We start from the raw sequence: 24605 nt of genomic DNA on the forward strand, positions 1-24605 counted from the left end.
TCTAAGTGATGTCTACTAAGAACATGGTACCCCAGGCACATTTTGAGCTTATGTGTTTGTCAATGAATGAGCAAATTTACAACCCTGACTATCAAAAAAACAGAAGTAGTACTGCATTCTCTCTTCACTAACACTGTATCATGACAGTCACCTACAATCATCTTCCTCTCATACTGAGATTCAAAAAATGAGAAAGCTGGCCACTGTTAACTGGACTGTGGCTTTAATGACTTTGTATGTTATTTCTTTCTGAACAAATAAAACTCTTTACAATAAATTGTATATATGTGACTATTAGGAGAAGCAAACCTAAAAGCTAAACACTGAAATGAATTATCATCATTTATAAGCTTGCCTAAATGGCTAAGAACCAGTGAGCTAGAACCAACTACACAAGGCCTAGAAGGGGATTTTTATAACATTGTCTGCCATTTAAAGTAGGCTGGTTATTTCTTAGTCTGTGATCACATTATCTTACCTTTAAGGAGCAGTACAACTTTCTGAAGCTACAGTTTTGCCTACCAGTTGCATAAATGGCCACACTTGACTGTGTCATGATGTAAATATGAACCCAGCTGGCTTGGCCTTATGAACTGATCAGCAATCTTCAAATATCCTGTGTGATACACAGTTTGATTTCCTCTCATTTTCTCTGGTTTTAATACTAGGATACAAGCACTGTTTTAACTAGACATTGTCTTTTCCCCACTCTTCTTCAAAGGAAAACTTAAGCAAAAAATATCAACAACCACCTAAAAGACCCTGCTTCCCTGATGAAGCAAAACAGTTTCCATATTCCACTCAGCTTCCAAGCAGCAGCAGCAGGTTTTGTGCTGCGCTCTCAGTCTGGAACGTGGCTCCCTATGGTTACACTAGACAACCTGAGAGAGAGGAGAAAGGCTGGCACTTAAGGAAGGCTCACCCCAGCAGATCACACACAGGTGTAGAACCACACTGATCAGTGACACCAATGTATTGTCTTACAGTAACCATGGCAACTGGGAGGCAGTGAATTTTAACAGATCCCCTATATTAACACTACCAACGTGTGGAATACACATCCAAGTATTATCCACTATGAGAAAGAAAAAAGAAGAGAAAAATGTGTTTTGTTGTTATTGCTGCTTTCTTCAAAAATCACCCTTTTTGCCATAATATTAAAGCAAGGAATATTACATTGTGGGTATCAATATACTTGCACTTCCTTTGGTAAAATTTTCTAGACACAAAATCTGTTAGGGTAACCCCTGAGGAAGCAGCTCTTATCTTTTTACCCAAAAAAGTTGGGTGCAACAAGGCAACCTCAAAATATCAAAAATAATTTAAATTTATAGCTTGCATGGAAAACTTGGAGATGACAAACTCTTTTAAAAAATGTACATACCATTTAATACTTTCAGAGCATCTTTTTGCCATATTTGAATGCTCCAAGATATGGTATTTATTACTGCATATTTTGCAGTTTCTCTTGCTCTGTCTGAGCAATGAAGAAGTTATGTACTGTTAAAAGCATTACCTGTAAATTGGCAGCTTGTGCTTATTAGAAGAAAACCTCTAGGGGCAGCTTAGATTCAGAATTGAAAATTAAAGGAAGAGTCTAAACCCTAGTCTTTTAAACAGGTATCAAGGAAAATAGATTAGTTCTTCCTTCCACTACTTTCAAATTATGGAACTGTTTTAAAAGATCTGTCTACATGAAATAAAAGAACATTGAAAATAGTTTGCAAATCAAAAAATACAAAATAAGAAAAGTAACAGAGATCTTACAACCACTAGACCAGACAACAGGTTAATAAGAACAGCAAAATGAACACTTGAATAGACAACAACGTTTTAGAAACAAGCTTTTGAAAAAAAGCTTTCAGGGTGAATTTCAGAAACACAAAGAGTTAAACTCTGTTGGAAGAGAGCAATGCTCATTATCTTCTAATTCCCAAGCTAGAATTCTTAAGAATCTATAATTAGGTGAATAAGCACAAACAACAGAAGACTTCACCACAAGACCTGGAACATGATCCATGGGTTCATGCAACTTCTTAAACAATTTATAAACTGACAAAACACACTGGGGTTGTATTAATTGGGAAACTGGCTGGAAGTAAACAGCATGAGAAAATCTGTAGTTAAAAACTTCTAGAATTAAATTGGATTGCAACCCACAAATAATTACAAGAATAACTTTTTAAGGATTTTAGTTAAGCCTCTTACAAGGACAATGCTACATCTTTTAAATCTTAACACACTAGGCAGACAATTCTAAGTGAAAGCATTCCCCTTCATTATGATGTTATAAATTCTATTAAAGTTTGTTCTGCAGATTGAAAACCTGGATCTCGGGGCAGGCTGTTAAAATATATTATCAATCAAAGCCCTTGACTTTCTTAATAATTCTTACAATTAAGAATATTACTTAAATGTATTTATAATACATATGTCCTAATGGCTTGGTACCATAATGAATTTTTGGGATATTGTTTAAAAAAAAAAAAAAAAAAAAAAAGGCAGTTTTCTGTTAAAGTAACATCGGATTAACAACAATAAGTTAAGAGATGAGATGCAGCTATGAATGTTTCTCCAGAGACACACCTAATTTGGATTTTAAATATAACAGGCATTTATTGGGGGTGAAATATCTGCCCTATTAAAATTGGATTATTATCCCTGTACAAAAACATATACTTCTATTTACATAGATAAATACAGCCTAAAGAGGGTTTTTTACCACTTTGATAAACTGTTCAAACAATCAACACCATTACTTACGAAGTTAAAAGCATAGCTGACAAAAAAAGGGAAAATATTTATAATGTGCATGAGATTAGACATTTATTTACTGAATATAAAACATAAATTACTTGAATAACAACCATTTTAAGAAGGAAAAAGATGAAGTTTGGAAAGAGAATTTACTGCAGTGGATATACAACAGATCCTTGTAATGTTCTGTGATGCTTAAGGGAAAAGAAAATATCAGATTTCAGTTTCTTTACTGATATTGTCCACATTCAGTTGGTGAGTTTTTGTTTGGGCTTGTCATTAAGTAGTTGTTGGACTGCATTCTAGTTCTTATTTCACTGTTTTAGCAAAAGTTGTTTGTTTTAAGTATATGCACATCCTACATGGATTTGATACATGTGTTTCACCAGAAAAGGTGGATTTATTTCACCAGCTGCTGTGTACTCAGTTTGTTACAAAGAAATAGCAGTCACAAGTGCAGTTCAGAAGAGCTTTTGAAATGGCATACCCTAAACAACAAAAATACTTAAAATAATAAAACTAAACCTTAAATCCAGCAAGTGCTATATGCATTGTTTCTATTCTCTGAAGAAATGTCAATCTCTAAATTTTGAGCAAACTTGAAGATTAAGCAATGAGGTATAAATAACCACCCAAAGCTTCATCCAAATTTGATTTCTTCTTGAAAACAATTTTTCTACAGAGAAATTCAGCATAGTTAATTCTCTTTTTTGCTTAGATATCTGTATCTTCACATGAAACCACAGTTTTTCAAAGTAAAACAGTCCTAGCTTTGCCCATACCCACTCACAGAAACTTGTATTTTCTACCTTGTCATTCTTCTCTGATTCCTTTAATCTCTGCTGTACAATTTTTGGTATGGTGTGACCAGAACTTTCTAAGCGTTAAAAATGGAGCTGGGCTCATATCACATTTTCTGGTTTGTTTTCAATTCTTCTTCCATATTTCCTTCACACTCTCTTCTCTCTTTTAATTCAACATCAGACTGACAGGCTCAAAAAGCAGTATACTCCTTCCTACCTATAGCTGCTAAATAAGAAACTACCATCAATCCTTTTGGTGGTGGTCTTTTTTTCTAGTATTTTTACAGTAAGGGGTTTTGTGTTTCCTACATACCCATTACTCTGCATTTAACAGAAAATGGAAACATGCTTTTCTATTTTTACCTGGTATTGTTATTTGCTTCTGCAACCCCTTCAAAGTCAGTTCTATTTGTACAGATAGCATAGTTCCTTACAGGTTTCCCTTGGAACCCTCTTTTTAGTCTGTAAAATGACCATCTTTTACTTCCTGTCCTTCAACTAACTGATTCAAAAAGGTCATGACAAATTGAAGAAACAGTGTAGAACTAAAGAAAAAACAGATAAGAGAAACAAAAATGATAACAGCAATAAAAACATACAGGGACAGATTAAAGAAACTGTAATTGTTTAATCTGCAAAAGAGAAAGAGAGCATTATCATGTTCAATTACATAAAAAGTAGCTGCAGAGAGTAAGAGAATACATCACTTTCCATATATTCTTGGCACAAGACAAAAGAAATATTTCATTTAAATTACTTACAAGTCTTATCAGACACTTGAAGAAAAAATGTTAATGGTAGTAACTGTTGAGTACGGATGAGGTCTCTTTGGGAAATTGTGAATATATTAATTGGCATCTGATAAGAATGATTTGTGCAGCTCATCCTGCCTCTGGGAACAGCAATAAAATAGGTAACCTCTCAAGGTCTTTTCCTTCTACAACACTACCAAAACTAATTCATTTCTCTGATTTGTCCAGCTCCAGGCAATTAAAGCACTTTATCAAGATTGTCACAGACTCATCACACATTACTCTTGTAGAAAGAAGGCTAAATAACAGACAGGCCATTAGCCACTTACTTGATTTCACTGATAGGTACCTTCCTCTGAGCCAGCTGTTCCACCATGCCTTTTTCTTCTGAAGGAAGCAATACCAACAAAGCTTCACCACCTTCTTTGTACCTGATCAGAAGGAAAAAAAAATAAAACAAAAAACCTCAAGCAAACATGAAAAAATGACAGAAAACATTTTACTGATGTTTTCAATAGCCAATGAGAATTTACTTTCGATTCCTTATAAGCAGTCCAAAGAACAGACAAAACATCTCACTTAACAAAGGGAAAAGAAGAGGCAAATCAGTTAAGCAACTTGCCAATACCCCTACTTGAGCTGATTTTAAAACTACACCAATACATCTAAGGCTAAGACATGGATTCAGACCAGTGAATCTTTTCTTCCCTTGGTTTGACTTAGTGGCAAACAAATAGCACTTGATCAAAGTGTACTTTGATTACAGTACTAGAAAATCCAGCTACTTGCATTCACCATTTGCCAACAGGTAAGGTTTAACACTTGGTAAAAACTGATTCTGCTTGCACATCCGGCAAGCCAAAGACAGGGAAAGGCTATGGAAGGGTAAATGCCTTGGTCTCAAATAACTCCTTCTTACATGTTCAGTAAAGGCTAACAGCTCACAGTGACATGCCTAAAGAAAAGCATGAAAACAGGAGCTCTTTTATTTACAGAAGCAGTTTCCAGGTGTAAAAGAAAAGATACAATTAGACTGATCCCCTGTAAGAAGGCATCTAGCATTCACTCTTCAGTGCACTTAACAGCTGTATCAAATGTAGATGAGCTGGTAATTACTCAAGATACATGGTTAGCAAAGACATTAAAAAGTCAGCTAATTTACGCTTAAAGCATCTTCTTGATAATTTTCTTTTTGTGCACGAAAATATCAGTTCCTGCTTTTGGCACCCTTTTGCTTCAGGACCTTCAAGTAGGAAAAAGCAGCCATTAGCATCAGTAAACAAACAACATGATGGGTTTAAGTTCCACTGAAGAACTGGGTGATAATGAACTTGTGTCCACTAAGTCTGTATCCACTGTAGCACATACATTGTTTCCTTGTTTATATTTACTAATACTTCTTAAGAGTACAGATTGATAGGAAAATACTGCACAGTCTTTCATTACAAAGAAAAAAAAATTCCAACTGAATTTCAGAAATATGCCAGAATTGGACAGAATCCATCTTACAACCAACTGATGACAGCAATATGTAGGACAAAGCAAAACAAGATCAGTTGCTCTGTAGAGCAGCTTTAAACTCTCTTCTTTAGAGAGGCCAGACAGTGCAGAAGGATGTTCTCAGGCACACAAAACAAGAATCATACCATTAACTGATAAAAATCATTTCTAGTGGAATACAGGGAGTCCACATTTCTCAAAGGATAAACAGTTATCACTTGGCAAAAACAGTACTGCAGAATTGTTTGAAAACTATAAACACTATCTGTCACAGCACAGTAAGCAATGCAAGTAGCAACAAAATCTGCAGTTAAAACAGTCTGACAGCTTTTATTACATCTTTCTGCTTTCATTTGATGAATTTGAAAAATCACAACAAAATGCTCTTGGATGCCTAGGAATTTTTTTTCCCCCCAATGCTATATACAGTGGGTTTGGATACCAACTTCAAAACATAATCTACAAATGTCTAGCCAATGTTTTAATCATGAAATTTTAAGCTTTACATTCTAGAGTTTGAAATTTTACATGGAAATAAAATTAATACAAAAGAAGAATCTGTTACATGCCAACATCATGTAAATTTACTGATTATACATGGATTGACAGGAGTATTTTGGTACTGTACAAAAACTATACTGATTTAAATCCATTTCATTAGTAGACCTAAAATGTTCTTAATACAAAAAGAACACCTTGTACAATCTTTCTAAAACATGTTCTAAAACAATACATATGTTTTGCTTAAGGCAATTTATTATCTTTACCAAGCATGTTGTCACTGTTGACCAAACAGCCCACGAATGTTTGCATCCTACATACAATAATTAAGGTTGGGAATAACTTGCTTACACAGACCAAGTGCACCTTTTACAAAAGTTCTATATATTTCAGCTTGTATTTAAAAAATTACAGATGTTATATCTGCAAGGTGGTGCCTGTCGGACACTGCCACTACCTGAACAAGCAATGAAATCCTGGAAAGCCACTTAACCTTAGAGGACTTTGCATTTTATTGTAAAAATTGATGATCATACTACCAAGACAGCCAATTATTCATCAAAAGAACTTGAGCTCTCAGAGCACCGTTGGAAAGAAGGATGAAAACATTCTCTTTTATCTACCAGACAGGAAGACAGAGATAATATTGCTGCCAATACCAGTCTCACCAATTTAGAGTACAGAATAACACAGCTCTCCTTTTCTCTCCAAAAAATCAAAGGACTCCAACAAGAGCTACATGAATGATATGGAATCTGCAAAAAATGTCTGTTAAATCCCTTAATAATGCTTGTCATTTGTCAAGAAAAGTCTTGATTATACTACATAAACCCATACAAATGATGTTTTCAGATTTGTTAAAGTTAGCCAAAGGCATGGATTTGTGTAGTTTTGTTACTTGTATTTCTTACCCTAGAGTGCCTGGCTTGCATTATAAAATTGTTTCTTTATCATATATCTTTTATTCAGTGTGCAAAACACTGTGAAAGGCCAGTGTCATAGAAATCACAGAAGAAATACTCATCAATGGCCAGGGAGTGCAGATATCCCTTCTACAAGCCACAAAACCAAAATCTTGCCATGATACAGGAAAAGTCATTCTCTGCTTGTTTTGTTTTTATAGATTTCTAGCAGTATCCACTAGGTCAGTCTGAAACAGGATGCAGGATCAGATAAACTCTTCACCCTTAAAATTTTATTTTGTGTTATTAGTGCTAAACTCATTGTTTGCTGAGTCATTAACTGCTTCAGAATGTAAAAATCCTAAAGACACATTCCACAGGTAATTCACCATAAAAGTCAAACAACTATTTCAGTGTTTACATTAAGTCTTCCAAAGCCTTTATGTAGACAAAGTAGTACTACAGCTAAGTAAAGAAACAATCACATGAAAATATACATAAAGAGAGGTTCAAGCACCTATACTTTCTCATTTTTTGCCACCTATTAAGAAAAAGAAAAGCAACATAGAAATATTTCTCAGAGCTATGCCTTCAGAAATTCTAAAGGACTGAAAGACATCTGGTAACTACTGATGCAGTGCAATTCTTTTCCTTACATGTTTTGGAAACATTCTTTTTTAAATGCCAATTGTTTAAAAACATTTGAAGGTAAGGAAGAACAGTATTTGCCCATTTTGTACCATAATTGTGACTTAACTAAAACAAACATTTGAATAACAACACTGTTCTTCAGAGCTAAACACAAAAATTAAAGCATCACAGAATTGATAAAGCTAAAAACCAAACTATATTAAATACCATCTGGGAAGGTTTGTTCAGTGGACATTTAGTTTAAAAAAGCAAAATGCAGGCTATAAAAATGGAGTTTTAGTTGGCTAGAGTACTGTCTTATTTCTCAAAAAAAAAAACCTAAAAACAAAAAACAAACCAACCTCATAACATGCTAATCAGAAAAATATGGTGTTAATCTCAAGAAAAGAGGCTTCAATGGAAAGTTTAAGTTTTCCAAAGAGTTCCCTTTACATATTTCATACTAAAAGCTTCCATACTGGCAATCTTAGGAAAGGACAAGCTACTAAAAACTGGTATAAACAGTAACAAGAACAGTTAGATCTGCTCAAAATTTGTTTCCATTATAATGCTTAAAACACAGGCAAAAAGAACATCCCTTATTATCCTACAGGAATAAAGTTCTCCACTAAAGCAAACAAAGGAACATCTCTGTAATTATTTTCAGCACACATATAAAATCTTTAAACCTTTACAGATGATAAAGCAGTGAAGAAACAACCTTGGTTACTGCAATTCTTCAGCAGGATGACTACTTCTGCAGATGAGACAATATTAGAAGCTCTCTTTATTCTTGCTGACTGCAGCCTTCAAGTTGTCCATCATCACCAAAATCAAACATCTGTCCTAAAATGCTAATTTAGTCTGATGATTTATTATTCAATAAGTATGCACTTTGACTCTGCTGAAGAAAAGAAAATTAAAAACTTGAAAGTAATCAAACTTTCTTGGACTGTGTAGTTATTGATGATATCCTGTCATCTCCTCAAGATGATCAAGAAACCAGAGAGGGGACTCATCTTTGCACTGTGATCTTAACCATCTCTAAGGGTACAAGATGCAATTTATTCCAAGTCCATGGACAATTGCATCTTACTTGCAGAAAGTCTTTGTGGAAAAAAAAAATCATTTCTAGTTCATATCTGCCTTATTCTCTAGAGTCTTCAGATTTCAATATTTTTGAAAAAGGCAAACAACTTCTCTGCAACTCAATCACGACTTACAAGCAGGAAGCTGTGAAAATCATCATTAGTGCTATAAAGCAAAGGGTTATATTTACAGTGACTGCAGTTGAGAAAAAGAAAGATGACTACAATCAAGAGCAAGTGCCAAAGGCAGACAAAAAGGAAGTGGGATAAATTACTTAGGACAATGTGGTAGTAGCTAATTACAAGTAGAGAAAAATGGTTTAAAAATGTTCAGAACACCATTTCCTTAGCAAAGAAACATGAAGTGTTGCCAAATAGCTTCACTTGATTAAAAAAAAAAAAAAACACACTAAAATTAAGAGGATAGTTTATGCACCATGACAGAATCTATCTTAAACTTCTGCTAAAAATTACCCTGAGCCAACAGCTGGTATCAAACATGAAGAAATAGAATGGCAACAGTCCAGTGAAGACAGGATGAGTTAAAAATGCTTTCATTCAAGCCAAATAGACACTCAATTGTTGCCTAATTTTAACCTATCTTAACCCATCCTTGATCAGATCCAGCCAACAACTGTATATACCCCTAGGCAATACTACTAAAGCAAACATTACCATTACCACAAAGGCAGTAAATGAAAGAATACTGTGGTTGTTAATCAATTTCACCTGGCCATGCAGCTTGGGTTGAGCTTGTTCTGCCCACATTCAGAGCACTTCTACGTCCTTTGACCATTTTAACATATGGTTCACTCAAATGGACCACATTTTAACTGTCAGTGACATATGAGCCGTGGTCATAACAAAATAAAATAGGAATGGGAACCATCTCATGATGGTTATCGGGCACCCGTGTTCTGCTGTAAAAGCAAATATCCAGTAGGAAAAAAGTTATGGAGAGGAAACTGTAAGGATAAGGTGCATGGATATGCAGACCTTATAGGAAATGTTATACAGGTTGTTTCAAACAGATGCATCACAACATGTTTCCCTAACATTTGTATTTCAGAAGACATAAGTTGATGCCAAATTTCCAGCATTAAAGGCAGTATTTCTGCTTTGTTTGGCAAGAAAAAATAATCTATTTTAAAAACTGGTAAAGGAGAAAACTGAAATGATGAGATAATCATAAAATTTGGGGGAGAAGGGTCACAGATATAAAGATACTTGCACAACAGTTTCCTGAACTGGAATATCTCCCATTATAACATACAGGAAGTGATAATATTTTTTAAGGTATCTACCACACATGTACATGCAGGAACCGTAAGTGTAATTTTTTTTATACTTTAGACATCACACATTCACCACCATACTCAAAAAAAAAAGTATTTTGTGGGGTTTTTTTAAATCTGTAACTTGAATGGGATTTTACTGGGTTGACTTGATTAAAGATCTAATTTTAACCTAACTGGGCCAGCATGGATAGCATCAACATATGCTGTCATCTCATCTGTCAAAAGACACAGAAGGAAGTAAGGTGTCACTGCAAAACTTGTGAGCTTAAATCAAAGCCCATTCCCAAAAGTACTGCGTTCCAAGCCAACAAGCCACCTTCAGATACTTCATTGTTGCAGAAACTCTCCACAGTAAATCCTTTCAGAGAAAGGAAATCAGGCACCAGGGAAGTCAGATCAACTATTCAACTACCTCTTTTTCACTCAGATCAAATCTGGAGATTCACCAGAAGCAAGCAAGAGACTGCTCTCCTGTAAACATTAAGGTCAGTAAGTTAGGAATTCAGAATAGCATTAAAACCAATCCAAATAAAGGTGCCTGATTTTGCATGTGCATGATGATACACTGACTACAGTTACATATTTTCACTCTTCCTCTAATGGACCCTTTGTTCATCATACATACTTGCAAAACAATAAATACAAAAATATTGAATAATTACTTCCCCTGTGAAGCCAAGCTATTCACTATGTACGGCAATCATTTATTCACTACACACTATTCACACCCTGCACAGAACAGAAATAACCTGGAGCACTTGATTTTGCAAAACTAATGTTCTTTAAGCCTTTGCACATAATTTTAGTCTCTATAAAGAATAAAGAACCAGATGATTTCATCACATGGAAAAACTGGTGAGCAAAATACAAAAAACAACACAGACTCCTTTTAGACAATCTTTCCAGAGCAAAGATTTGCCCCTGCAAAAACTGAAAGAAATTGCAGTGAATTATTTGCTAATAACCTAACAATGATATTTAATATAAGATGGATTAGGAAAAAAAAGTTAGAGTGAGTCAAGTTACTATTTCTAGCAAGTAATTTATATTTAATTTTTAAACTGTTTCCAGTTTGTTTTTTTAATAACTACAGTAGTGAAGGAAAAAAAATTCAATTGATGCAGGAATTTGTGTTGCACTTTTCTCTATAATGGAACAATATAAGACATCTATAAAAATAAATCCAAAACATATGAGAATGGATAGTTTTATTCTGAGCAGATCTTTTTCAATCTGATACACATCACAAATAAATCTGTTCACCCACACACTATCCTTTAACAAAGAGAAATTAATATCCATATCTATCCCTAAGGGCTTCCACAGAAGTACAGTAATTCATATTTTGTTTTAAAATTAAACCATTAAATCTGACTATATAAGCTACTATTTCTAAACATATTTCTTAAACAAAGTATCAGGTTTGGGTCTCCAATATCAGGGTAAATTTAAGCAAAACTTTATTTCCAATCATCCTACCTTCCGGGCCTTGTGACATAATGAGAATTGGTGAAATCTAGGTTTCAAACCAAGAAAACATTCTTTTTCCAGGCAGGAATAGAAAGAGTTTTATTTACCATTTATCATAACTTCTGCACTGCCAGGTTTTTTTCATAATACAGTGATTTGCTATTCTGTTTTTTTAAATGACAAGTAAGCACAGAAAATGAATGCATGTTGGAATTTCTCTCCCATCAACATGATCAATGGCCTCTTTTTGTAATATGCATTTCTGTTTAAAACAACAAATCTGTAACAAGAGATCTGTTTGCACTGCAATCTGAAACTGTGCTGTACCATCTACAGCAAGTCTTACCAAAGCAGACCAATAAAAATTACAAGAGACCTTAAAGTGTCTTGACTATTCACAACTGACTGGCAGCAGACAGCCCATGTTCACTGCTGAGTCCTCAACTCACCCAGGAAAAATAGCTTCTTCCAATGGGTTGTGAACAGTTTGACAGCCCACAGAGCATTTAAACAACAAAACGTGAACTAGCTTCATTTTTTGGTTTTGCTTTAGACCACTTCCAATGCTTTGTTCACTTCCATTTCTCCATTGCATAGACCGTAGCTCGGTGTTCCCAAAAAATTATCAGTAAATTTTGCTATGAAGTCAGAGATTGATTCAGTTTATTTTTTCTTTACCACTGACCATTCAATATCCTTTTTCTGTCTGGGAAGTAGCCCATTTACATTTACTGGCGAGTTCAGCTAATCATCTGGATTCTACTCTTACCACAGAACCATAATCCCCTACATTCAGTCACACTGCATGAGTGTCCCTGCTTGCCAGTCTTGGTCACATGAAATTATAGACAAGAACCATTACTGGTTCTTGTGCTCACCAATCTTATCAAGCTAGTCTTTGAATAAACTGATTTCAAAAGGCCTTGGGAGGTTGTTGACTCCTCCAGCCTACACTGGAAGCAATCCATTCCCCACAGCAGCTGTGCCCACTCTGCTGAGCTAAAATACACGTGCTTATTTATTTTGTTATTCCAGCTTACAGCACAGCTTCACGTCAGCAGGTAATAACCTTGGCCACTTAATCGTTCAGCACACAGGAACATTCCTACCATTCCATTAGGAATAGAATTCTAGCAGATAACACAATGCCAGTCAGTACAACTGCAGCATCAGAGGCCACTACCAAGAATGCAGCTAGGATACAGTGTTTAATTTTAGAGAATTTAATAAAGTGAATTCCAAGTTAAATGCAGTGTCAACAATGTCTTGTGACCTCCACTGGCAGCTATTTTTACTTGAGTTAGGATGATGACTGCAATATTATATGAGATGGTCTTAATACAGCACTTATTTTTAAACAACATTAAAAGTGCTTGAGTTTGCCTTAAAATAAAAATAGGAAAATAATCAAAACAAGTCCTGATTATTCAGGACCCAAGACACATATTCCTGAAATACTTTTCCCAATTAAAAAATAAACAAAAATCAAGCTTCCACCATAGAAAAAGGTACTATTAAGTCACTCCATTTTTAAATGTTCTATTGCCACATTAGTCTCAAGGCATATTAGTCTCACTTTCACACAAATAATGTGCAATTACTTAAGGAGAGCCCCAAAGAGCATTAATGAGCTTCAAAGCTTACACTACAAGACAGAGTAAGATCATTCTACAACCTGCTCCTTTCACCTCTCCATAATTTGGCAGATGTGTGTGTTCTCCAGTATTCACAAAGAATTAAAATACACATTCTTCTTAAAAGTCTTCAGCCATACCTCTTAGGGTCTAAGCATCATACCAGTCACTACAAAGATGGCAGGTAACAGAGTATTCTGCTTTGGGAAGATGCAGTTTTATTACTCCATTTGTTGTCAGAAATACAATTTACTAAAATAAAAGAAGCATGCCTGTATGCACACTATGCTTAATGACAACAACAAAATTACAATTACTTTCCTAAGTCATCGTAAGCACCTAAGAAACCTAACCAGCTAGGCTGGATTAAATACCATCAGAAGTCTGAGCCAGTCAGACCCAAATCTTATATAGCTCTGGATACATCACAGATAAAAACTGCAGAAAAAAAATATTTATTTTAACATTTTAGTGTCAGTGTCTTTAAAAAAAGACTTATGACAGAAAAATCACTAAACTCAAGCAGCAGTTTTTAATAGTTGCTTCTGAAGCAAAAGAAAAAAAAAAAAAGAAAAAAATTAAACATTAAGTGGAGGGATGAATGTAATGCCAGGAAAGAAAGAAATTAATTACTGAGACTTGCCAGGATATAGGTACATCCAAAATTGAAGATATTTATGCATGAATAAAAAGATAAAATAAACTTTTTGGCATCCTGTCTCACCAATGCAATCATGACTGGATGAAAAATATCCCTATACACATTTTTCATGCCATACCACTTAGACATTAGGTTTGGAAAAACAGTTGGGGGAAAAAAGTGAGCATCAGGGTGCTTCAGAAATTATTATCTTCTGCTGTCCCCTAGTGGCACTGTAACTTGTTTCACAAAATTCATCAAAGAACACTTTCAACTGTAGGCTTCATATTTTACAGAATAGAAGGCATCAATAGAAATTAAAAGCCAGAAGAAATTAGTTTTGCATGCAATTGCTACAAGCAGCTTTTATTTAGAGTTTTTGAAACTAAATCACACAGGAAACACTGTAATCTAGTGTTTTAAACCACTGACTTTTCTAAGAAATTGTATGGCAAAAATTACACCAAAGGTATTTATTGGACTGACCATGATATTGTCAGTATTTCAGAAATTCTGTCAGTGAACTATTTAAGTCTTTGAAAGTAACTGGAAGAAACAGCTTCCAGTCATTCCAATTGTAGCATACCTTTCAGGTTTATTAAAAAAAAAAAAAAACCACCACACTCAATAGATGTCAATTCTACTATAAAGTAAAAGCATTACTGGACTACACCCAGATTTTCTTGATCTTACTTTACCATAATTTAAAAACGCAGGAGCTGCAATTTATGTTCTTCAGCAGGGTAAAATGGAAATGAAATGTTTCTTAGGGAACACAGTGGCCTTATCCACCTAAAACTAAACTGTTACCTCTTGTTTTAGATCAAGCTTTGCAAAATTTTAAGACATGTGGTCATACATGACTGTTAGTCAAAAGTTTTCCAGCCCCTTTCCCAACATAATTTCTCTCCTTTCATATTTACTTTCGTATCACAAAATAATTTGACTTCAAAAGTAAACAGTATTTGGCATCCCAGTTTTAATTACAGTTTAACACAGCATCTTAATTAGATGAGATATTTAATTTAGTTTTCATTCTGTGCAATTATATTTTCATAACCCATGAAAATTTGTAATTATCTCTAACCTCATTAATGAGGACTACTAAATTGCAGTTCAGTTCATTTTCATCAAGTTTCTAGAAGAAATACAAGCTTCTCATACGAACTGTAGCTATTGAAAACAAGTGAAGCTTCCTACTCAACACTCAGATTTCAACGAGAAGTACATTCTAATTACCCACATCAAAAACTGCATTAGCATATTTACATATTGCACAGTATTTACTTTAAATTATTAGACATCTCCCTTGTTTCATTTATTTCAAATATTTATTTCACGCTTTTTAAGTTTCCTAAACAAACTTCCTTCCAGGACTGTTTTACCTTAAGGATGGAGACAGCCTGTATGTTTCTTCAAAATGAATGCCCAGTATAGGCAGAACCTACTGATCTTTGTATCAGATTAGGAAACAGAAAATACCCATGAAGCTTTTCCTACAGAAGGAATTTGCTTTCACTATCAGTCAACACCCTCCAGCTCACACAACTTGCACAGATGTACTTCTGATTTCTGTAAGGTTTCTTTCTACTGAAAAATTCACATAGAAGGAAATGTGATCTACATCCAGCAAGGCATCCAGCACAGCCCACAGCCTGTGAGACAGACACTCTGCCCCAATTTTCTGTCTAAGTCTGTCCCTGGAGCAATCACATAAGGCTGTACTTAAGAGGCCACTGAAGACAGACCCTTAAGGTTGCCAGGCTAAAGTCCTTTCAGTGTGACATTTGAATAAAAGCATTATGACAAAGGGGAGTTGTTAGTCTTTGCACCTCTTTAGAGCTGTTTCCCCATGCTAAACTTATTCACAATTGCTCTTCTCAGCTCCTAATGAGGACTGGGAAAAGGCCTGAGGATTACAACTCCAGGGAGTGCATTAACTGAGTGACAGGACTCAGAAAAAGCACCTTAACACTGTATCCTAAACATTGCCAATTACATTGTGCCAAATACATTGTTTTCCTTCCATCATGACTGTGTGCCATATAGGACAAGATTGCAAGCTGCCTGTGGAAGCCACACAGGACTGAAATAAAGACAAAAAAAGAAAATATTACAGAATTATAGGCAAGCCTATATGCTTTTCTCTCAATTGGTATGCATAAGATTACATCTAAATTTTGAATTAGCAAAACAGCTACATGTTTTATCTAATTATATACAGCATTCACTGGCTTTGTTCACTGACAGGTTTCTTTCAAAGTCATTTAAAAATTTATCATTCCTTTCTACTATAGAAAAATGGAGACCAGAGAGACAGAATGGGGCAGAAATGTTACCGATTACAATGAAAACATGGCTAAAACAACTACATTTTGAAAGAGTGCTGAAAGTGTACTCTCATTGTACAGTGACCAAAATTTACAGCCTTCTGATCCAGAAACACAGATCTCAAATTCTTATGGTATTGAAATCCTATTCTAAGCAACTGCTCTGTCATTAGGTTTGACAACTGCCTATATTGCAAGCTCTACTACAAACAAATTAAATTAGAGACAAGATATAATGCTAGGTCTTGCATTTCATCCTTCAGATAATTGCATGAGGTTTTTGATCTCCTGAATTATATGCAGTAACAGCTTCTGTTTCACTTAAAAACCTACTTCAGAGATGAAGGACCTGGTTTTCAACAGTGTATCTTCCATCATAAAGGCTTAGCCACAAATATTTTAACCAAAGCTATGCTTAAGAATGTAATTCCACAAAAGACTTAGAAAATTAAAAATTTAACCTGTAATTAACATTTGATTCCTTCCTCCCAAAGTAAAATAAGGAAGAAATATTTCCATTCTTTTGAAGAATCTTCAATGACACAAAGAAATTGGATCCACAGTCTGAAATCCTATTTATCTATAAATGTCAGTGGCAAAACAAGCTTTTCCACCCACAAATACACACAACTCATCCTTTGAGGTAATCCTGCCATGGGAAAAAGGTTTTCTATTTTCTCACTATTCATCTTCCTTAATCAGATGGAACCATCAGGAATATTGTCTGCTGTAACAAGTCTCTGAAGGTCTCTAAGAAATTCTGAAGTTAAATCATTACTCTTAACTAATCATAAGGGTCTTTTAGTGATAACAGCCTTTTTCTTTATAATTTATATATTAATTTTTTTCAAGTGTGTCTTTAGCCAATGATCTGTCCCTACAGTGATGTCATTTTAAACATTAAAATATTAATGAAAAGTGAAAACAAACCTGGCTGTTCTTCCCACTCTGTGGATATACGTGTTTGCATCTTCTGGACAATCAAACTGAATGACCCAATTCACTGCTGGAAAATCTGTGTAATGAACATATACATCAAATAAGTTCACTGGACTCAAAACCTTCCTATTCAAGAGCATTAATTCCTGTAAGAACCAACACTTGGACCCATTTACAGACATTAGGTGCAACTTCTGAAATAAAAATGAAATTAGTTGCATGCATTAGCATACATAATCATTCTCTTCATCAAAGAAAGTTAAATTAATTGTGTGTTCATTTCCTAAATTATGACAGTGCAATGAATTCAACATAATTTCACACTTGACAGGAATAGACATGCTTTGTGTCGCACAGATGATAAAACACCCTATGGTTAACAATTACATAACAATATCTGACCTACTTTTCACCCTCACTGTTAATATCCTCCATCACTGGGGTCTGAAGTTAGCTGTGGTGAGACTGCATCACTTCAGCTGTCACATACAGAAATACCACAGCCCCCTCAAAGATGGGAGGGGGTGACCAAACCTGACAAAAGTCAACCTTGACTGTGAATGGTATTAATAATAAGCATTTTCTAACTGCTGCACTTCACTCAGCAGCAGCATGCTTTGAACTGAAGTGCTACTTCCAAACCAAATCTGCAGCTATATTGTATTCCAGAATTATACCCACACTCTAATCCAAACTAACCATACCCAAATTAGATAGTCACTGGTAAGATTTCAGCAGTATATAAGGTATGAGAACTAGTTTTCATTCCTGACTTCGCTTTTGAGAGCACCTTCTCTCTTTTTGTAACATAGTGACAAAACCTCACATTTTGCACAATAGTTTTCTATCTCAAAGGATGACTGGACTCCTGAAAAGTCCTGTGCTGTACTTAAATGCCTCCAAGAACTAAAAGAAAACAAAATATCTTTTTACCCTCATTTATTTTTCTGTCTCCTTATCAATGCAGTCCTACAATGCCACTCATATAACAGACCTTAAAATTTCATGTTTCCATTTCCACATACCAGTAGGTTAGCATTTTTTCATATCCTTTGGATACTCACAGAATACAGGCACATCAGAAATACTTAAAACTGCTAGAATCTTGCCTTACAGCATATAGTAAACAAATACATCACTGTTACCACACCACACATGTTTCTCTGGGATAAAAAGAAAAGGTAAGAACACATGAAGCAGGCCTCTTCAGTAAAGAGACAGCAGAACACTAAGAAGCATCTCTATTTTGTGCTCCTAAGCAAACTACAGCTTCATTTTTCAAAAACTGGGTCGGTCTTCAGAGTATAAAGTCTGATAAAGCCTCAACAGGTTTAGGTGTTGCTTCTGTGGGTACCTACCCAGGCCACGAGCTGCAATATCTGTAGCGAAAAGCACTGCTGCCTTTTTCCGAACAAAACAAGTGTAGACTTCCATTCTCTTCATCTGCTGCTGCTTGCCATGGAGTGCCAGGACAGGAAGACCAGGCTGAAGCTTACAAAACACTCTGAACAGATACTGAACCTACCCAACAAATCAGGGGGGAAAATAATTACCATCCACTGTTAAACATGTTAACAACATATACATCGCAGATAGCAATTGACATGGCACATCAAATTAAAAATTTCTCCATATCAGAGAAAAGAGATGTTGAGACCTTGTTATACAACCAGGTACTAAAAGACGAAAGCAACTGTGGCAAAAGATGGTGATGCCTTTTGCTGGCATCTCCTAAAGGAAACCAGAGTAGGTAACAGCAAGAACTTGGGACATGAGTACTTAGGCTGTATGCGAAGGACCAAAGTATGAAGTCCATCAGAAGCACTTCTTTTACACAGTACTGGAGGTGTTTATACTTGCAATTCAAATCAGTCTACAGTTGAGGTTTACTATTTCAAGTTTCAACAGGTTCTCTTATAAAATAGCCTGTTTACTCTTACCTACAGTACCCATGATGCAGCATTTTTTTACAGCAGGCAGCTATCTAGCATCTTTTTGAGACAGTAGTTACATAAACTGTGTATACTGCAGGAACAGCTGCAGCTCTGAGAATATCTGTACAACTAAGCCAACCACTTCAGTGTACTCAAAAAAAAAATAACTTCTTGCACAAGTGAAAGAATTCCAATGATTATTTAGTAGGTCATTGTAAAATGGTCTAGTATTGTAGAATACTAGCAAGCAACACCTGCACTGTAAAATACTCAATACATGTAGTAGTTATAGGTACAAATACCTGTGTCAAACACATGCAAATAGCTTCAATAGAATGGTCCCAAGACACTGATACAAGCAGGTATTTGAAGGATTACTTGCTAAGTAAGAAAAACCTTGGCCTGTACTATTTCACAATCACACCTTCTCAAACATGTAGATTTAAAAGCTTGTAAGGAAAGCAAGTACAATTACTGAAATACTTTGTAAGCTAACTATGAAGCATATCAAAAGGGCCTTACTGACACCAACTTTTAGCATTCATTTTTAACAGCAGACCACAAAAATGGCTGAGAACCCTCAGGTCTCCAGAACCTTCTTGAATTGAGCCTGGGTAACTGAACTGCCTCGAAGCCAGGCCCTGAATGACATGTAGCAGTAGGTGATGTTTTGTTCCTCCAATTTCCTTTTGCAAATTAGTCCACAATCTCACCTCTATGATGCATTGACATCTATATGAATATCTTCATTCTATTATTAAAATTCTGGGGCAGAAGGAGAGACAAAAACATACCTCTTTACAGCTTGCAAAGAACACGATGCTCTTCTTTTTCAAATGAGTTCTCAGGAAAGAGTATAACATGTTTACTTTTTGCTGAAGCTCACAGACAACATAGTTCTGATCCAAAGTTGCTGGTGTACTAAAGAAGAAATAAAAACAACAAACAAAACCACATCAAAAAGGTACATTTAGATAAATCATAGAAATGTCTCACTTTTCTTTTAAGCCAAGAATGTCTAAGCCAAGAATACATACTCAGAAAAAGGAGAAAAGTAATCAGGCTGAAAAGCTCTCCCACTTTGAAAAACAAGTCTTAGCAGCTTCATTTGAAAGCTACATCAATTCCCTTATTAAAAGCCAGTGGGAAGGGACAGATAACTTTTGACGTTACTTCTAAATACATTTACTTCCAGCGAGGCAAACGCTTTCCATGTCTAAGCAGCGACATTCAAATTGCCTTGACTTAGAATGCAATTTTGTCTATTAGTCCTATTAAAGCATCAGTTGTGCTTAAGGCAATGTCAAAGCAGAGTCTAATCACGCACAAAAAGAGAGCACTGATGTACTTCTACTGATTATCCTGAGATGCAAAGTGACTTTCTAAAGCTCTGAATTGTCATCTGAACTCACGTTTCTGTTCTTAAAAGCAGAAATGAAACAAGAAAAAAAAATTCCTTGGGATATTTTCCCTTGAAACACATCTAAATGCTCATCTCTTACATCCCCTCTACTTCACCCTAAATAGACCGTGGGTATTCAGAATTACCTTTTTAAAGGTGGTCACTTGGGAGTATGAAATTACAGGAGACTCCTCCAGTTTTTATTCTGTTACTTAATTTGAATTACGCCACAGCACTTTTTGCTTTCTAAGTCTTTCAGAAGAAATTGCTTTTATAAGGCAACAACCTAAGGCAGTAAATTCTGAAATAAATTAATACTTCCCTTTTTTTAATTTGGTTTGTTATCTAATTGCATTCTCCCATATATTTTAAAAAATTAAATGCATTTCAAAATCGACTTCAGCTAACGTGGGAGATCTGTGAAATAGATAGCTGCCAGAATGAAGGCAACATATAAGGCATTCTCTTCTGCTCAGACGGTATTAACAACACTTCTTTCTGACAATCATGTTTAAGATGTCTTTGATAGTACTACTGATTAAAAAAAGGTATTTGCAGTACAGTACAGAGATAATCAAATCAAATAGTGAAAATTTCTTCAAGATACGATGTGGTTCTGCCATGCATTTTCCTGATGATTTCTTGTTTGCTCTCAGGAAAGCCATTTTTATCTCTGTGCTTCACCTTTCTCCTGCACTTTACATATGGAAATGTAATTTTCACAGAGGAGCAGAAAAAGAATCATCCATGCTCGTAAGTAATTTGACACTCAGATGAACGAACCCACAGAAATGCAAAATCTGGATTTTGCATTCTTCATTTGGATTTCAAAAGAAAATTATGCGCCAAAAAGCAATATTCATTTAATGATACATTAAACTTTTTGAGCATAGTACACCACATATTTCCCCTCCAGCAAGGGCAACCCATCCTACTTCAAACTGTAGGGCAGGACAAATTTATTTTATGCACACAGGGCCAGAGACCCAAACACACACACAAAATGCAACACATCAGGAAGCCATGTGAACTAACACCACATGCTTTCATTTGGGCACCTAATACTGAATACACAAGCAAGACTTTCATTCTACACTTTCCCAAGAGGAAAGCATGTCCTTGGAAAGCTGGATTTCTAAACTGCACACAGAAAACTGTATTTGTGGTGGTTTTGCACAGTAAGCACACACATGCAGGAGGCAAGGAACAACAAAAAAAAAGTTATTCAGAACCGAGTGCTGCTAGTCCCAGAATACTGGCATTAATCCACTCTGCAGCTTCCTCCTGAGGAAAAAAATTTCCACTCTGAGAAGCTGCCTGAGGAGTCAAGACAAACACAGGTTCAGCCTCCCTGTAGTGATTCAGTCAGAATTAGTTCCCTCTTATTTGGAAATTCCTTGCTTTCAGGAAGGCACACAGTAGGATCAGATACTGATCCAGTGACGGATGTACAACTCAATCTCTGATTCAGGGAACTGTCAGAAAAGCAGTTAAATGGGATCACTAACTACTCCCCAGAAAAAAAAAAAAATCCCTACATACCTGAATTTGGCTTTCTCATGAACCCAAACATATTCTGGATCTTTCAGACTCAGCCGTGCAAGATCCTTCACGGATTTTGTTTGTGTTGCAGAAAAAAGCAAGGTCTGGCGTTTCTTAGGCAGATTTTCTATGATTGCATTCATTGTATCAGCAAACCCCATGTCTAGAATTCTGTCAGCTTCATCAAGAACTGGATTGAAAGATAAATTTGAGAAAAAACTGGTTTTAGATTTAGTTATTAAAAAACTCTACATTAAATCCATATAGCACAAAGTTCTATCCGTACTTAAAATGCAGAGATTAAATTAACTACTGTACATGACAGGAATCTCTTTAGATATTTCTGTATTTCATAAAATATGTTTTTAAAAATACCTGCAACAGAAATTAGAGCATTTCCCATAATCTGTGCACTACAGCTGATTTTACCATTGAAATAAAGAGTATAAACCAAGTAGCACAGAGACAAAGCTTTAAAAAAGCCTATATTTAATGAAATTCTTGTCTAACTGCCATGAACTGCACTAAGTGTAGCAAGCATAATTTCACATTTTATCAGCTTCATTAGCTTCTTAATTGCTTCTAAGTTCCTCAAGCTATGCTAAAGATTACGCAGTTCTTAGCAGCAAGCAAACCTTTTCATTACAGTAAAAATCTTCATTCAGCTTGGAAGGATGAAAATAATGTTAACAATGCAAACAAAAGAACAAAAGGAGCAGAAATCTGTCTTAAAACACAAAGAAAAATGTTTTCTAGAATTGGTGCAAAATACACACACTGCAGTGTATATCCTATATAGCTAGTTGATTATCATGTCAGGAAAGGCACAAGAGCCATAGCCAGAAAGGTAAGCTTAAAATTAGTAAAGACAAATGTAAAAGATTATATGGGGCACTACACTGGGGTTTGGGTTCCTTACCAAATCCCCCACTTGCTCTTATCATCCTAAGGAAGGCATGCTCAGCAACTGCTTCAGAGAAAGTACACACAAGAAAGAGGTTTTGCTGTTTTTTAATTTAATTTGAACATATGCAAGTTTAAATGCCATTTCATCTACATACCATGACAAGAATAAACATTTATGCAAGGAAGTGCTGAACACAATTATGAGCTGCTACAATATATTGCCAAGTACTTTCAAGTACATAAGAAACTTACTCAACATTTGTAGATCAGATGCATAGAAATAGGAAGTTTCATCCATGTGTTGTAAAAGCCGTCCTGGAGTGCAAATTAGCATATTTATGTGATGGATTCTTTCAGACTCTTCTTTCAGATCCTGAAATGGAGTTAATCCAGCTTAGCTCTAGTTCTTCAGACTAGAAGTCCAATACCAGAGACAGTCAGGCCAGTTCAACATTAACAGCTTTTAGAAATAATAGTCAAGGAACAGCCTTTCCTCTTCCCACAGACATGTCACCTTTTCTTCAGCATGCTCACACCTATGGCTTGAGGAAAAAGTATTTCAGACTAATCTAAATTAACAGGATCATCCTGGAAGACTTGACAGGAAGGTCCATTCCATGGACACTGAAAAAATTTTAAATATGCTTCAAAAAGTTTCACAAGACACTGAATACACACAAGAAAATTATTGGGTCACTGATAGGTTCCCATTAACTACACTCCTCCTTGAATTTCTGAGCCCAGGAAAGCACTCAGCTATGCTTCCCCAGAGCAAACTGCAAGAGAGGACACACACCTTTCCTCCAATGATAAGGCCAGCTGAGAATTCATGATTCTTCCCCACTTTACGCAGAACCTTGAAGGTTTGATACGCAAGCTCCCGGGTAGGCGATATTATCAAAACCCCCAGGCCATCAGCTGAAGTCCACTGCTGGCGATACAGGAGCTCCAAAGCCTGAAGGAAATTACCATGTTATCACCACAAAAATCTCAGAAGGAAAATGTGCAATAAATTGGTAACAAAAAGTGTCATTTAAAAAAAAAAAAAAAGACAAAGCTACATTAATTAAAATAATGACATGAAGAAACATCAGTGCACATTTTACATGGTTTGATGATATATGAATTCTAACTAATGGCAACGATACTTGCTGTTAGCACAATTCTCCAGTACCAACCTATGACAGACAGTACTGGGAGGAAAATCAAACATTTCACTGCACTATTAATCCTACTCTACCAAATTCTGGAAATTAGGCCATTTATATGATAATAGGAATCAATGCAGAAAAATATGAGAAATTTCCCTGCTCAAAAGGTTTTGTGGGAACCAGGAACGGAACAAGCACCTGGGAGAACGTTAATTATTGAAGCTTTAATTCTGGCTTATAGACTTGAAGCAGCATTATCCACACATTACATACAGAGCATTCCAACTAAAGCTGCCATACAGTTCACACCAGGATTATTCCTCCTCTTATGAATTCATATTGCAGAAACATTGTATTAGTCAGCAAATCCTAACACAAGGGCTTTACAGGTATGAATATCTGAAGCCTTCTGAAATACTGACAGAT

The 24605-nt window shown here is 35.5% G+C and overlaps 1 protein-coding gene across 1 annotated transcript in view; it reads right to left on the minus strand.

Annotated features, from left to right (window-relative positions):
• Positions 1 to 24605, minus strand: part of DDX10 (DEAD-box helicase 10) — a 158800-nt gene that overhangs the window by 128166 nt on the left and 6029 nt on the right. The window contains exons 4-10 of the mRNA XM_086881915.1: positions 23825 to 23983; positions 23281 to 23401; positions 22123 to 22312; positions 19973 to 20099; positions 18603 to 18765; positions 17236 to 17320; positions 4642 to 4743 (exon numbers count right to left, since the gene is read on the minus strand). Of these exons, the coding sequence (XP_086738041.1) occupies positions 4642 to 4743; positions 17236 to 17320; positions 18603 to 18765; positions 19973 to 20099; positions 22123 to 22312; positions 23281 to 23401; positions 23825 to 23983 (947 nt within the window). The remainder of the gene's footprint in view (positions 1 to 4641; positions 4744 to 17235; positions 17321 to 18602; positions 18766 to 19972; positions 20100 to 22122; positions 22313 to 23280; positions 23402 to 23824; positions 23984 to 24605) is intronic.

This window comes from Cyanistes caeruleus, chromosome 3, assembly GCF_971803275.1.
Source record: "Cyanistes caeruleus chromosome 3, bCyaCae1.hap1.1, whole genome shotgun sequence".
In the NCBI taxonomy this organism is placed as follows: domain Eukaryota; kingdom Metazoa; phylum Chordata; class Aves; order Passeriformes; family Paridae; genus Cyanistes; species Cyanistes caeruleus.